We start from the raw sequence: 17,069 nt of genomic DNA, 5'->3' as shown, positions 1-17,069 counted from the left end.
TACAATAATAAACAATTACATTATTGCTTTATATGCAAGAGGTCCCTTTACATTAGCATTTAGGATACAGGAGGTGCATAGTTTTATTCCCTCTTGTTGCACCTGTTGTGTGAAGCTGTTTGTAGATGAGAGAGAGCGAAGCAAGATTGAAGTCTCCAACGACGAGTGTGATGGCGCCATAGATTATAAATACTGCATCTCTGGCCCGGATGCCAGAAAACCATTGTCAGTTAACAAAGTTTGTCGCTACATCTACATATTCAAGTTAAGACTCTACCAATGCAAGTGCAATGAAAGCAAATCAAAAGCCAAACTAATCTCAACACTGGATGTTTTTCACAAGCTAAATTTGAATGTAAACAAACAACTGCATTTTTTAAACAGAAAATAGTCTGTTGGCAAGAAACAAACATACAGAAGAATTACTTCAATTATCCTGTCTCATTTAGTCCTCTCTCTTACGTCACTTCATTTTTGCACCTTTCCACATCTCCTCATGGATGCATTCTTCATTAAATGGACGGGTCCACACTGAGGCGAAGTTTCTTACGGTTGTAACATTGTAGACAAACAGCAAAAGTTCAATAGGTCAGATATTCAATAAATAAAATACCACAGCCAAAAGACTGCAACAAGGCAAACGGCCCAGCATGATGCAAAAAAGGGTGGAAAGTGTAACATAAGGGGAAAAGTAATGGAACTGTTGTAAACTAGCTGCCTGTGAAGGCGTGCACACAACAAGTAGCATTTTACCGGGTATTTATGAATGTGAGCTTGAATGTTTTTTGTCTATACGTGCCCCACGACTCGCAGGAGACGATCGCGAGGTGTAACCTACTCTCTTTTTTTCTCTCTCTTATTTATTTTTTCTTTTTGTCCTGTTCGGCTGTTAGGTCAAGCAGAATGGAAAATCTGTATCCCTTTTATGCCGGAACAGTTTTACTGTGTCACAGTGGAGTTTTTAAGCTTCCGCTGTGGTATTATAATTGAGGTTTATTGAGAATCAGTCAACCATAACAAAGTTTCTAGAAGGGAGAGAGAAACAAAGACAAAAGACAAAGCACTAATTGTAAACAGGATGAGAGAAGTCTATCATTAAATTATGTACAACAATGAAACATTAAATATGAGTGTTGCAGGGGGCTGTAGTGCTACACCCTGTGAGGGAAGGACAGGACAAGATAGAACAGGACAAAGAGAGGAGAAGAAGCATGTAGGACAAGGGTGGTGAACCCGACTGTACAACTGAAGTGTGGTGGCATTAATAATGTGAATTATAAAAGTCTATAGGATGAGAGTGTAAGTGAGGGGATACACAAGCGATTTGCATATTCATGAGTTATTTGTCGCAGTAAGTACCTGACCCCACACCCAGTGAAAGAGTCCTAGGGGTCTGTCTGTGGATACATCCAAGTGAATTAATACCGTTTTACATGCAGAAAGACTGACAGAAGTGTCCTGTAATAGCTGTGGCCGCACCGCGGCGGCTCAGGACCCCGCCCAATCAATCGAGGGGGGAGATCAGGCCCAGGGGTCCACCCGAGAGCAGCCCAGCGGACAGGACACGTCCCACACCGAGGGACCCAGGGCGGTCTGCCGGCCCCACCGAGGTGCCCCGACAACCAACCCTCCAGCCAACACCGCCCCACAAGTTTTGTCATCCAAGCAGTCATCCAGCCCTGGGGGCCTGGCCTCAGGAGCACTGCCATGCAAGTAAGTGAGACCCCCCCCCCCCAGGTCCGCGACTGGCAGTCATTGGCCCTAACCCGTGTATCAGTGCCCCCCCCCCCCCACCCCCACCCAGAGTGAGGTCAATGAGCCGAGGGGGTGGGGGCAGGGCTGCCAGGCACTACTGCCTAACAGCCAAACTGCCCCCCCCCCACCCACCCACGACCCACCGCCCCCCATAGATAGGTATATGTGGTGCATTAAAACATGGGGAGTGTGTGATGCATTTAAAATCCAGGGGGGCAGGCAGGGCGGAGGGCAGGGCGTACGGACCGGGAAACAGCACACTCTCATTAAGGTCACAAATAAGCTGTGAGAGGTCACTCGTGACCCTAAAATGAGAACAAGCACTGTATATTGGTAGATTTCTTTTTTCATGTCAATCAAAGGGGAGATCATGAAAAGATGATGAAATACAGTTATGGTCAAGCAAAGATTATAGCACTATGTGCCCCTTCAGATTGGCATGTGTGAGTGATTGAATATTACAAATCTGTCTTTTTGTGTTTTATAGACCTGCTAGTAATCTCAGACGTTGTTAAAAAAAAAGAAATAAAAAAAGAAGTTCAGCACCACAAAACCACGTGGACTTCAGTTCAGTCCATTATAATATTTACGGTAGGGCCGTACATGCAGTTGGTCACGTTTACAGTGTGTATCATTTGTTTCCATGACTTCTTCTCTGGATGGATTCACTGCTACATTTTACATTTTTACATGACCTCAATTAAAACCATTGCTTTCTTTTTTTGGGCTCCCTTTTTTTCTTTTCTTTTTCTTTCTTTTTTGACATTCACAGTCTGATGTTTTCATTGTGAATGTGCAAGTGAGATCAAGTGAGGGAAGAATGGTGTATATTATATATATATATATATATATATATATATATATATATATATATATATTTTTATAGGCTGGTGTCCAGTTCAGGGTGTACCCCGGCTCTCGCCTGAAGATAGCTGGGATAGGCTCCAGCACACCTGCGACCCTTGACAATTAAGAGACCGCTGCAAAATTATCAGTTTTTGAGTAAAAGGAACATTTTCCTTTTATTTTTTTCTACAGACAACATAACTCCCAAATTCCAAATACAAACATTCCATTTTGAGTACATATTCCCCCAAAATGAAAAATGACCAGAACACCAAATTGTCCAGTATTGTACAGTAATTTATTTATTTAGTCTCTTAATTTCCTCCAGCGTTGTATATAGTTATGGGGTAGAACAATCTCTGCTTAACAGTTGTTGGGCTTCATAACATATTTATCCACTATTTCACTATATTTGTATCTAATAATGTATGTATGTTAGATTTTTTTTTGTTCTTTTTGGCTTTTGACATTTTTAATATACAGAATAATAATCAGGCGCTTTATTATTATTATTAATATTATTATTATTATTATCGGGCCTGACTGCAACCCTTTACAACCAGGAACAACAGAAAACATTGAGCTCAGAATGTATCGAGTGTAACCAGCAGGCGTCACTGTGGATTAACGCAAGATTATGTATCCCCTGCTACTCATTTTTTTTGTTATCAAAGAATTGCATATTATTGTATTGATTGATTAAAGAGACCCAGCGCGCTTGTCGATAAAACGTCTCACAAAAAAAAGAAAAAATATTTAGCCCTATTTAGTGACTCTATACTAACGATACAGCGTCAAAAACAGGAGCTGTAGAAAGCGAATCTTAAAATACGTTTTGTAAATTAGAGGAAATCAATACTAATGAACATGAGAGTAGCTAAAAATAAGGTGTGGCTACATCCCAATAGAAGGGACTGATAGAGACAAGCACAAATGAGCACATTGATTCTGATTCTGAATAAAAATGATTCTGATTCTTATTGTAAATGTTTCATTGGTTAGAAAGTGTTTAAAGTTTAATCTCTTGAAGCAGTGTCTGAAGTTTTTAACCTCAGCAGAATAAATGTCATTGCCCATGTTATTCATCAGAAAAGCAATTGTATATACTATCTTTATTAATATTCAAAAGGCACGTCTGGTAGACAAAGTACAAAAAAAAAAAGGATACAAAATAAATATTTAAATGGTTACTTTTCTTTTAGCAATACCAATAATGCAGTTTGCGTGATGTCCTTTGTAAAACAAGCCTTAAAGACCTGACATACATCTACAATACTGTACTTACTTGAAAACAACGTAAGCCACTTAAATGTGGGAAAGGTAGACCAATAGGCAAAAGATTACCAAAGAAACACGAAAAAAATGGTCTCTAAATAAATGAAAGACATACAGTAGTTCACACTGACCTTACATCCTCAGTCAAATTAAAATTGAATGTGAATGGTCTTAAAATTTAAATCTTCCTAAACTCTGAATCAAAGAACAAAACAATTGTGCAATTCCTTACAAAGGAGTATTGGGGTCACAATGAAACAGCAGTAGTACAATTCTGAGAAAAAAGTCAAAATATCATGAGAAAAAAAAAATCTGAAACTTAAAACTGTGTCTAACGTTTTGAAAGTTGATTGTCAAAATGTGGTTAAAATCATTCAATATTTGTTAAAAACTATTTCAGAGTGTGAAGTTGTGTCGTTACAAGTTTCATAAAATTACAATGAAAAATTGTTCTGTTTTGTTTATTTTTTTGTAATGTGCTGATGTTTTTTCTCGTAACATTACAGCTTTCTCAAAGTAGTTTTTGTGGCCCTTATACTCCCCCATAATCACTCACAAAGGTAGTTAAAGAGAGTTTAAGCATTAAAGTTAAGCAGTTTCACTGGACAAAACAAGCTTTTATAATGTGGAATATTGTGACAAAATGACAAAACCAAGTCGAGGACTGGGGGAATACAGAGTGCCGATGCCTCTTTCCTTTCACAGTCTTTCCTCTTCCGCTTCGTTTATCCTTTTCACAGTTTTCTGGTAGACTTCCACAGCACAAACTTTAAATAAGAGGATGTTGGTGTGTTTGCATGCTCAATAAACATTAGTCCTATAAGAATGGCATCGCTAAAGAGGATTTGTCAGTTTGCATGCTGCACCACTCAGATGTTTCTCTTCATTCTTCCATCGTGTTGTGGTTGCTCTCTGTAATTAAACAAAGGCCTCAGGGATGTCAGATCCGTTAATTTTGATGTAGATCTTGACGTTATTCTCCTTCTCGTGCCGCTCTTTGTGGAGCATGTGTCTGTAGCAAACCAGGTAGAGAGGCAGCAGGAAGCCCAGCATGCTGAGAGCGAGCAGGCCGATATTGACCTGAATGGGGTGACATCCGAATTAACCACGCCCAGAATGTTTGTATACGTGCATGTGTGTGTGTAATTACATACCCAGAATGGGTCTCCCTCCAGGGGTCCCATCATAGCCAAAAAGAGGGGCTGCTGCAGCAGACCAAAGACAGCACTGACTAGTGACTGCATGCCTGTTAGACTGCCAAACTGCGAGGAGGGGTACCTGGAATTTTACAATAGTTGCGTTTAGCACAACGTTTGGCAGATAATATAGATAGACAGTAACGTTAGGTTCTGATAGTCATGCAGTAAAACTTACACAGCAGCGTACAGGCCACCGACAGCCGAGTGAAGGAATCCTCTCACCACAGTGTGCAAGATAAATGACACAATCTGAAACAAGAGGGAAGCAGAGGAGATTGGTGACCAAAATAAGCATATTTTCTAACAATGCAGGATACGTAGTTTATTTTTAAAGTGATGAAGTTTGTATTTGCATTACGGGATTGTGTAGGCCTATTGAATAGAGACGTCACAGCAGTGCAAAGTAGTGTAGCCCGCCAAAGTATTTATCAAAATAGTACAACACAACAACAAAAACAGTAATAAATGGTATGCATTGTTTGGTTTTCTTTGTTTAACAAAAGGCAAATTTTGTCTTCTTCCTGCTCGATGTCAAACTACAGTGAAGATTTTTTTGTCAAACAATTGGACAGACTGCGATGTGGCTACCTCCACCCTTTATTTAAAGTCCTAATGTGGTTGGTTGGTACCTTTGACAATGGAAACTCAAAAACTGAGTGTAGTACCAAATTTTAATGTGCTTCTTGGTCAGATTTTCTTGGCATTTTGTCTTCTCATTAGATTTACAAATCTTGGACATGCTATATTTGCACTACCAACATCAACTTAGTAAAATGAAGAAACTTGATTTACAAAACATGGTTTAAGTGACCCAATTCCCATTTTTTCTCCCTCCCACGTGACTCATTTTCACACATTTCTTGGCATTGTACGCAAGGAAAAAATGAATGGAAACAGAGACCCTCAGATCTGAACCAGGCCATTGAGCAAATCATCTAAAATTATAATGAGAGGTTTAAACCATAGGGAAGCCTGTTAAACATATGGACAGAACGATCAGTCCACGATCAAACTAAACAATATGTAAAGTTTACCATAATGTTTATCGTGTCCATGTTGTTATCTACCCATTGTTGTCACTTTGGCTTATGTATCTGCATGAGCTGCAGTGTGTTTTGGGCATAGAGGTTTGTCCAGGTGTTCATGAAATGCAAAGCACAGTGGTTCTTGGTATGGGTCCTTTGAAAATGTTTGAAAATGTAAACAGTAAAACAATTACATATTGGCACTATATCGGAGTTGGGCACTTTGATCTGTAGTGTAAATCCTGCCTTTATCATTTGAAACCAAATTGGCCATTTAATGTAATTCCACTCTTAACTGGTGTTAACATAAGAATCAAAAGAAAAACAAATCGCAAGCGCTCACCTGGAGATGGAGGTTGGGTATCAGACAAGTGATCCCGAAGCCCACCAAAAGGACATTCGTAAGCAGAAATGCTCGCAGGGCGTTGGTCACCTTCTGGGTTTTGTTGTCTCTTTGCTTTTTCTTTGGTTCATCCCTGGTGATGATATCATAGTTCATTTCTTTCTCAGCCAATCTAGAGCATTTCAATTTGACATTTCTAATCATTTATGTTATTCCAGAGGGAATCACCACTTCTTGTTAACATTATTATAAACAATTCAAAGTCTATATTAATTTCACATCAATAAGACTCACTTGCTGCACAAATCCTTTGATTCCTCTCCGTTGTGACACTCCTTCAACTTCCAGTCCATGATCTGACCAATCACAGGACTGGTCATGAGGCAAAGCAGCTGAAGAACGCCGAAGATGGACGAGTACAAACTCACTGTGAGGATCACGGTCACATTGTTGAAAAACACAAATATTAGACACTGAGGAAAAAAATACGGGAGCAATATAGGCTGATATTAGATGGAAGAATGATGGAGCGTTTAAAACATTTTAATAGGAACTGAAGATTGTGAAGTAGTTAATTGTTAGTATTTAGTGGAAAGTAGTCAAATATTGACCGACACAAAACTGTTTTGCATATAAGGGCACAAGTGCAAAGCTGCTCATGTGATGTGTACTTGGGAGGGCAAATTTAACTAATAATTACAAGCAATGATTAACAAGGTGTTTCAAGCTATAAGCTGAAAGATGTCCAAAGGACTCGGGTGTAAACATGCCTCACCGTCAAGGTCAAACAATGAATTAATAATAGCAGCCACAGTATGATGAAAAAGCAGGATGTTAGAGGCTGTGGCTGTGGGAGGCTGTGGCTGTGGTTGTTAGTGCTAAGCTGCTAAATGTTAAATAAATGCAGGCCTATTGAAAGAACAAGAACCGGAGCAGTGATTGTTGCTATCTACGTGCTAAAATGTTAAATGTTAAATAAATGCCAGATTATTGAAAGAACAGTGACCGGATACGGTACTGAAAAAACAGAGATCATATAATCTGGAATCTTACCAAGTTCCATTCTTTCCACTGAAAACCAAAGATTGGGAACGACAATTATTCTACAGTCTTAATTGTTAAACAAACAGCATTGATTAAAAAAAAAAAAAACATTGTCAACATGATCCTGTGAGAATTTAGTAAGAAGTAGGAATATCAAATTAAGGGGGGAAACGTAGTGGTCTACCGTAGCATTTTAGACATGTTTACTGCTTGAATAAAGCTGTCGACAGGGAGGGCGCTCAGGGCGGGGTGTGGCAGTGGTATTGATGACGACAAATGTGCGGGTGTTGAAACAGACACATACCTCACGGGTACTATGCCCCCGCATAAAACCACATATTTTGCCAGAAAAACATTTACTTTCATCAAAATCTCTTTTCTATACTCGATAATGATGCTTTTCTGCTAAATATTTTTTTTTTTTACAAAATCCAACTAAATTCTCACGAGACCAGGCTCCTGTCGATTCTATACAAACAGAAGAACCCTAACCTGTGTTGAGATCACCATCACTTAGCACCTCCAGCACGCTATTCATGGCTCCCATGTAGAACAAGAGACGCAGCTGAGTGACCGACATGGTCACCAGGCTGAGCAGGAAGATGGGGGTGATGATGGTTTTCATGAATGACTGGGCTGCAGAACAAAGGAGATGGCTTGTTAGGATTCGAGTTAAGAAGCTATGAAAGATAAGGGGGAGTGACTGAAGGCTGCATCTCTTACACTCTTCTTTAGGCTTTCCGTCTAACTCCAGGTCCATGGTGGAAAGGCAGAGCTTGCCCTCCTTGGTGGGCAAATCTTTCTGCACCAGACTGTTGCCCACACTTAGACGACGGCCCACTGTGGTCACTTGGCGGTAGAACTGTTTGCCTGTGATTTTGTGGTCAAAGCCCAGCCAGCTGAACTTTATCTTGACACTGAGAAAGAACAGTGGGAGAGAAGGAATGATGAGTTTTGTAAGGACAAACCTTTATGAAGAAATTTGTATTTTATGAAACTTTTTTTTTCTCTCATTTACAGTATTTTACTTTCAATTACACTGCAGTAATCCACACACATTGAGTCACAAACTAGTTTGCGGTCTGAAAGTAAAACATTGCTATGTACTGCATTATGGTCTCCGACAGACCAGTTCATTGCATGCAGTTTGTAACCTTGAAACAAATGTCAGTACTGTGTATATCTGGGCAATACTAACGTGTAGTCCATGTCCCCTGCTCCTGGGAAGGGTTCCAGGGGCCAGTTGAAGAAGCAGTTTAGGAAGACAATTCCAGCACAGGCTGCCCACACCACCAGAATAGTAATGAATGGTACGCCAAAGTCATAGATCACCTGCGCAAAATGACAGAGTCATGGTAATAATAATGTTGACTGAAGGGTTGGTGAGTCAGATCAGTTTTCCTTTTACCTTGACGCCAGGGAAGGTGACAGCAGAGGAAGCATAGGAGCCAATCATCAGGGCGATAAAGGTGGAACGCAGATCCCCAAACATGTTAGGCAACTGGTGAAAAAGACAGATGTTTGGCACAGTAAACATTTGAGCTTAATACTTTGAGGCACTCTCATGGGGTTTATTTTATTAACCATTATTGTCCAGCAAAAAAAAACCCAAAAAAAACAATGACGTGACAGAAGGCTTGTTACTTGCAGGGATACTTCAAGTTCAACTTCTAAGAAAGTGAGGTGGGTGGCAAACATTCCAAAATAAAGCCTTTAAAAAGCTGTTCTGTTTCGAGACACTGAGCAACAACAAGCACATTGAATTACATAAGAGATGGGAAAGGAGAGAAAGTCGAGGGGTGCCTCTATGGCGATGAGCCAGTGATCGCTACTGGCTGTTGACCAAGACCTGAAAGGCCAGATTACATGCTTGTATCGGGCTGAGGTTGAGTCACGTAATAATTAACCAAGCACTTCTTGTCTTCAGATTATTACATTGTTTGGTTGTAAAGGAGAAGCGTGAAAGAGAGCTTCGATGTATAGTATAGATAGAGGATATATCTGTGGTAAAAGACCCCCTATTTCTGACATACAGTGGTGGAGACATTGTACAATTTAAGCAGATTTACAAGGATAGAGCAGCCCCTCTGAAGTGAATAGCATCACCATGGTGCACTTTCGGACTGTGTGCTTCCTTATAGGCTCAAATGGTGGCGGAGGGGGGGAACAAAAGGGAAAAGAATGCAAAGCGTGTCACTGCTGTGAACTCTGAATTCTAAAGAGCATCAGATGTTGTTGTTCCTCTATGACTCTGAGCCATGTTTAATTCCCAGAATAGACAAAGCTGACTACAACACAAAGAATGACAGGAAGTGGTGCATAATTATTTTTCTGTTACTTTGCCCTAAATTTACACAGTACATACAGTAATTGGTAAATGATAGTTCTACTGAGGAATGCATTCGACAAAATTGCCTCAATCCAGTATTAGAATAAATAACAATGTAAATTAATCACTTGTTATTTTCTTCCATATCTAAATCAAAATGTGGTCAAATTTTTGTTGTTTACTTTTTTTTTTTTTTTTTACTTTTTAGATTAATCTCAGGAAACTTGGTAGGGTGGCGGTTACCATGTCTGCCTCACAGTGGAGAGGTTCTGGGTTGGATTGAAGACAAAATTTTTCATAGGTGTGAATGTGGGTGTTAATGTTTTTTTTCTATATACAGGTATGCCTAATTGAAGGGCAACCAGTCAAGAGTGTACCCCGCCTCTCGCCCAAATTCAGGTAGGGTAGGCTCCAGTTACGTATCTCCGATCCTAATGAGGATATGTGCTATCGAAAACAGATGGGTGGATAGTTTAACCTCAAAGAGATGAGTAAAAGCATATATTACAATATATCACGTTGCCAAGTTTTAGAATGGTAAAATGTGAAATGGAGTTTGTATTCAAGTAAAAGACCGTGACAGTGAATGTCAGCATGTCTATGTACATGATGTTATACATCGCCGTTATAGAAAGAAGCAGTTCTTTAGATAATGTACACAACAACAGATTCAAGAGTTTTTGCTTGCTTTGGCACTCTTGCAGTGCTGTGGGCTTACAGGACGAGCAGTTGCTAATTTACACAGCGCAAACGTCCATTCACACGCTTACCGTGAGGGAGGTGAAGGTCATGCACATGCCACCAAAGCCATTGAAAGTCAGCGCGATAAAGATAAGGACTGAGAGTTCTGTAAAAAGAGGAGCAGGTAAAACAGTTCATTGGTCTGTCAACAACCAAATCGGTAACTGACCAAATATGGATGCACTGTACTGTATGTGTGAGCGCCTTACCGTTGGGTTGGTAGGCTCCATAAGCAATGAACAGACAAGACAAGCCAAAGCATGTGCTGAAATGAAAATAAATATGTATTCTCATTAAGATCTTGCGGTAACTCTTTTGAGATCCACTGAAAGGACGAGGGTTGGAGAATCATGCCCTTGGGCCATATACTGTACGGCCGCAAGAGGATTTAAACTGGCCTATGTGCATGCATTTCTAAAAAACAACAACACCACAGAGAACTAGTTAGCTAAGCATTTACGCTTAACTTTCATAATATGTTATTGTTGAACATTTTCTTGATCGTTGCATCATTTATTTATTTTTAAATGTAGTACTTAAATGAACCCTGATAAGAAAAAAGGTTCCTTACTAAAAGTAACTGGACACCGAGCAATTACACCATTGGGAGTGAATATTTTGATTTTGCGTCACAATCTCAGTTCTAGGTCATCCCAAAGTTGTCTGATGGGACTGAAGGTTAGGACTCTCAAGTTCTTCCACACTAAAGTTATTCAAGCATGCCTCTATGGGCCTTGATTTATGCACAAAACTTAAAAGGGCCTCAAAGTGTTGATAAAATAATGAATTAGGATTCTAGGTGAAGTAAATTTCCTCGTTTATGTTTTCAAGTAGATTTGTTGAAGTTCAAATACATTGCTTTTAGTTAGGATAATCTTAAACTGTCGCTCACCTGCCCAACAGTCGGAGTTTCCGAGGTCCATATTTGTCCATGACAATTCCCAGTGGTAGTGTGATGGCAGAGAGGAGGAATGAGCCCACAGTGAAGGCCAGGTTCAACATCTCATCCTGCTCCTTACAGATTAGCCAGCCATTCATCTTCAGAAGCCCGTCCGCCGGGACCAGGGGCTTCATCTCCACTCCGTCCCCCAGGGCCACCATGGGCCCCTCGCTATCTTCATAGTAGTCAAAGTACTCGTCGGGCACCTGTGTTGTCTCCAGGGACAGATTGTAGCTGGAGCTGTTACCTGGAAATGTAAATCCAATAGAACATAAGCATAAGTTTTAGTGGATCAGTTCTATTGGTGTGACAGAGATTATTTTTTAGTTTCTACTTTAGAGTCATAGGAAGCATTTAAATTGACACTTAATTGTGACCCTATGAAGACTTTATCCAGATATTAAATTCAATAAGGTCATGCCTTTTCCTATCAGCCTGTTGTTCCCTCCCTGTTCTTTATCAGTGAACTTTAAACTTCCGTAGGGCCGCTAATAAAGTGCTGCTGCTGCTTTCCTGTCTCCCTATCATCAGTCACATGCCTGAAAAAGAGCTGAGCTGGTGCTGCCATCATCTCCATACATCATCTGCCGCAAGATAAGATGTTTGTATCATCACTCCGGACGTTACCTGTGCAGGTGTGAAGACCAAATATTTGCTTTGGTCAGTCACCTCAAGTGGAAAATCAGACCTGTACTACATCTTGGGTTTTATTATTGTTAACTATAAGTTGCAATTCTTGAAGAGTGGTAATACTGCAAGATGTCATCACTAACATGCCAAAAATATGATAAAATCCAATAAAATATAGTAATCCAGTTTCCAATAAAATATGCCCACAAGAGACTGTGAGCATTTTTGTCAATTTTTGGATATTTCCAACCAGACAGACCCTATGAGACGTAACGACATCTTCGTAACGTCATCCAGCAGATAAATCAATTGTGTAAAGAATCAGAAGACGATAAGTGAAACAAAAATGCTCTGTCCAGCCAATAGTCAACTTTGGTCACTCACCACAGCCGGTGAAAAGGGCAAGACAGGAAACATCTGACTTAAATTACCCATTGGACCTTTGGATGGTCATACCATCACTACCTTACCATGTTTGACTTTTCGTCAAGTGACGTGTGTAGATTTTGGATAGACTGCAATCTATTCCAGTGGATTTTGGCAGAGGGGTGGGGTCGCCCCTGGACGGGTCGCCAGCCAATTGCAGGGGCCATATGGACATATGGCCCCTGCAACCGTTCACTCTCACAGCCACATCTATGGACAATTTAGCATATTCAATCTAACGTGCAGGCGGCACGGTGGACGACTGGTTAGAGCGTCAGCCTCACAGTTCTGAGGACCAGGGTTCAATCCCTGGTCCCGCCTGTGTGGAGTTTGCATGTTCTCCCCGTGCCTGCGTGGGTTTTCTCCGGGCACTCCGGTTTCCTCCCACATCCCAAAAACATGCATGAATTGGAGACTCTAAATTGCCCGTAGGTGTGAATGTGAGTGCGAATGGTTGTTTGTTTGTATGTGCCCTGCGATTGGCTGGCAACCAGTTCAGTGTATACCCCGCCTCCTGCCCGATGATAGCTGGGATAGGCTCCAGCACGCCCACGACCCTAGTGAAAAGAAGCGGCTCAGAAAATGGATGGATGGATGAATCTAACGTGCAGGTTTTTTGGGAGGAAGCTGTAATACCTGAAGAAAACCCTTACAAGCTTGGAGAGAAAATGCAAACTCCACACTGGAAGCCCGAAACCAGGATCCCAACCTTGAACCTCAGAACTTTGAAACAGATGTGCCACTGATGCTGCCCAACATTGGTCTCAATTTTTTTTTGACGACATTATCATTTCCATTTCAGCGCTGAAAACAGCAGTCCGGTAGCTAATTTTCTGAAGTATTGTTATGTGTGTGGTGTGCTATTGTTGAAAACACCACGCACCATGGGCCTGATTTACTAAAGGCGTGTGCATGCAAAAATGGGCGCTCACGCAAACAGATGTCGATGCTGATCTCCTAATTGAGGAGCGCATGCATGATTGCGTCTGCCAAAAGCACTGAATCGCAGCACATTTCATTTTGCATGTTCTGAGAGGACTACCGGTATATGCAAATAGATAAAATGTGATTTATCAAACCTAAGACAAATTGTAATGACTGCTTTTGTATCTTAAAATACCAGTCTGAAAGGCAGGTTCAAACGGGCACGCAAGGCGGTGCCAGCATAGGGCAGGTAAAATGAGAGGCGGCGGGGGTGACTTTATCGGCTCGTGTAATCATTTTTGAAACCCGAAAACGAAACAAACAGAAAGTGTTGCAACCTAGCTTTTATTCAGTAATGTCATTTTGGAGCTTAGACTTAGAGCCAGTCAGAAGAAGTTGCCATGCCACATCACCTATGACAAAACTTCTTTCAACTCTGCATTTACGTGCTTCTGAACACACAATTTAGCCCACGCTATTTGGGATGTTAATAAATCAGGCCCAATATGAACAGTGGGAATATACACGTTTTTTTTCCTCATCATATAAGGAGTCGCTCACAATTTAAAAATCTGTTATGTTAAAAATTGGTATGTGTTTAGCCCGCTAAAATCAGTTGCATTACTTACATGCATCAAATTATAAAACCATACATACTGTAGCTCTACCAAGTGTACTCTATTTGGGATAAGACAGGCGAGGACAAACAGTTGATGTTTCTTTTTAAAGTGACATTGCCAGCTATTGGCCTGGCATGCATATTGGAGTTGTACGGTTCTTTTCTCAAGAACAAGAGATAATGTTCCAGTTCTATTCAAATTCAGCTGGGTACTTAAAATAAGAGCATCTTATTGTCCCCACACAATTAAAAAGAGCTGTTGTGTTAGGTGACCCCCAAGCAGTCATTCACTCACCTTTATCGCTGCATAGGTATGAGTAGAAGCCCTCTGACTTAAGCATAATGAGGAGTGATCCCCATCCCAAGAGCACAGCAGAAAAGAGGAGATTCTCAATGATAGAAGTCACTGCCATCCACCAGCGGCGGGCGAACGCCGTGGCCAGCGTCGGAGCCATGGTTGAGGGTAGGAAGATGGGCAGGCAGAGAGTGGTAAAGAACTGGGGTTGTGAGAGAGACTGAGGGTCCCGAGGAGGGGAAAAGAGAGGGAGTCGGTTGTTTTCGCCTCGTTGACGGTGCTCGTGATTAAGGATCAGTGATCTCTTTATCTGGGAAGACAAAGGCATGAGGGGAGGAGAAGGTTTTATAGTCGGCCTATCGCTGCAAAAGACTGAACTTTTATAACAACAATTAACTTTGAACCCTGCCCGAGATAACTGATTGTGCTGCATGCGTGTAAAGCATTCTAACGTCATCTATCAAGAATACTGTCCATACTGGAACTTTTCACCAAATAAGTATGGGATAATTATGTTCAGTACAGTAATGACTAATGGCAAAATATCAACTTAAACACTTTGTTGGACCTCTCTGTGATAGTCCAGCATGGTAATTAAGTCAGCACCCACAGTGGAATAAATGGGTTTCTGTTGTTTTCTGGGAATAAAAGAGGGGAAACTGGTCCAATCTGGGAAAAACTGGACTCCATCACCTCAGGGCCCCTCAGTCACTATCCCCCCCAGCCTCCCTGCCTAAATGTCCTCATGAGGGCCCATTCAACCGCAGCGCTGCTAAATTACTGTACTCTGGTGCATTCAAAACATAAAGGGAATACCAGACAAACACATTACTGGAGACAAAACTGTTCTTTTGCATGGACGATAGTATCAAATGTAATCTAAACAATGGTTTCAGTGTCATTTATTTAAGAAAGACAGCTATTCTAAAATTACATATAATACATATATACCACATTTCAAATTGATCCTTCATCATTCCATAATACAAACATAAGTCTTACCTCTCCAGCCTGTATGCACCAACAGCCTTGTGTCAAAGAGACATTTATAAACCGTGTTTTTATATATACTGTGCAAAGTCGTTAGGGCGCCCCCTATAGACTCGCATCTGACTGACGTCTTTATCTGTGCAAAACAACTCTCGACAAAAACAACTACGAATCCATATATTTCGATTGTTACTGAAGTTTGCGACACAACTAGCAGTTTGTTTTTGCTTTCTAAAAATTAAACCAGTCATTAAATTGTTAATTAAAGAAATAAATACACGTCGACAGGTGAAATGTGATGGTAAGTTTTTTGACATGTTAGTTGCTGACACGGAAATACTTATTCAAGCCTTACAAATCATGGTTTAACACATAATGGATTCCTCTAGATAAGGATGAGCGCTTTTCTTCTTCAGATTATCTGGATCTATACTGATACTGCACTGAAACTAGGAATTGATTGATTAATTGGTTTCTCGCGTCAGCTGTTTGCTCTATTTACACGGCAATAAAAAACAAAAAAATCAATAAAAAACTTTCCAGTTGTTTCATAGTAATGAAATGAGCAATATATTGCTCGATTTAAACTAAATAATCTGACAATAGAACAGGATAGTATGACTTGGCGAAATTTCTTAAAACTCAGCTAGCCTAAAAAAAGAAAAAGAAAAAAAAGAAATCCTATACAACTAGTTTATTTAAACTAACTACACTTATAGAATTTTCGCATTTCTTATTTTAAGATAAAATTACTTATAACCAATAATAAAATCTAAATAAATTATAATACCTTATCAAGATTTTTTAGGGAAAAATCCTTGAAGCAAGTGAACACAAAAATTTACAAGACAAATAACAATCATACCTTGCTTTGAGATTTAATCTTGGTTAGATTTTACTTTTTGCAGTGTTGGTCTGGTGGTGTGTGTGTGTGAGTGTGTACGTGTGTTTTAATTGAAACATCACTGGTCTGTGATGAACATGCAAATGAGTCACTAAGTGGTCAGTAACAATCACTGATATCTAAAGGTATGTCGTTACAGTGTTTAAAACCTTCCCGTTTGATCAATCAGTCATTGATTAATCAGACTGTGTGATCTTAAATCTGGGCTAGACTGTATTTACTGTAAACAAATTAAGTGTTAAGTCACAGGTGCACTACATGACTTATTTCCTCCACCTGATAAAACATTGATTTTCTTTCATTTATATAAAAAGTGTTGCTATCCAATGAAAAGAATATTCACTGTTCGATGCTGTTCGGCATTTGTAAAGTCTTTATTTTGTCATTTATCTTCATCCCCTGTGTGATGTCCAGTCAGTTTGTGCCAGCGTGTTGTTTAGGCAAATAAAATAGCTAATGGCGGCATGGTGGGCGACTGGTTAGCACATCTGCCTGACAGTTCTGAGGACCCGGGTTCAAATCTGGCCTCACCTGTGTGGAGTTTGCATGTTCTCCCTGTGCCTGCGTGGGTTTTCTCCGGGTACTCTGGTCTGTTCCCACATCCCAAAACATGCGTGGTAGGTTAAATGATGACTCTAAATTGCCCGTAGGTGTGAATGCGAGTGCGAATGGTTGTTTGTGCCCTGGGATTGGCTGGCGACCAGTTCAGGGTGTACCCTGCCTCTCGGTGTGCTGAGGTGCAGTCGTTTCTGTAGAGAGTGTTGTTTTAATACTATATGAGCCT

General features: G+C 40.5%; 1 protein-coding gene across 3 annotated transcripts; it reads right to left on the bottom strand.

Annotated features, from left to right (window-relative positions):
• Positions 1-3,779: 3,779 nt before the first annotated feature.
• Positions 3,780-15,462, bottom strand: slc43a2b (solute carrier family 43 member 2b). 3 transcript variants are annotated; one of them, XM_061702570.1, is made up of 15 exons: positions 15,394-15,462; positions 14,392-14,701; positions 11,450-11,744; positions 10,767-10,822; positions 10,587-10,663; positions 8,896-8,988; positions 8,686-8,819; positions 8,211-8,404; positions 7,980-8,123; positions 7,497-7,514; positions 6,738-6,870; positions 6,444-6,576; positions 5,251-5,324; positions 5,031-5,154; positions 3,780-4,956 (listed from the first exon to the last, which is right to left on the bottom strand). In XM_061702570.1, the coding sequence occupies exons 2-15, from the start codon at positions 14,549-14,551 to the stop codon at positions 4,795-4,797; spliced, it is 1,797 nt and encodes a 598-aa protein (XP_061558554.1). In that variant the 5' UTR covers positions 14,552-14,701; positions 15,394-15,462; the 3' UTR covers positions 3,780-4,794. The 3 variants fall into 3 exon arrangements, with proteins under 3 accessions (XP_061558554.1, XP_061558556.1, XP_061558555.1); XM_061702572.1 differs by having other exon boundaries at positions 3,780-4,888; XM_061702571.1 differs by lacking the exon at positions 7,497-7,514.
• Between the last annotated feature and the right edge of the window lie 1,607 nt (positions 15,463-17,069).

Source organism: Phycodurus eques, chromosome 17 (assembly GCF_024500275.1).
Source record: "Phycodurus eques isolate BA_2022a chromosome 17, UOR_Pequ_1.1, whole genome shotgun sequence".
Lineage (NCBI taxonomy): Eukaryota > Metazoa > Chordata > Actinopteri > Syngnathiformes > Syngnathidae > Phycodurus > Phycodurus eques.
This window is presented reverse-complemented; position numbering and strand designations above follow the sequence as displayed.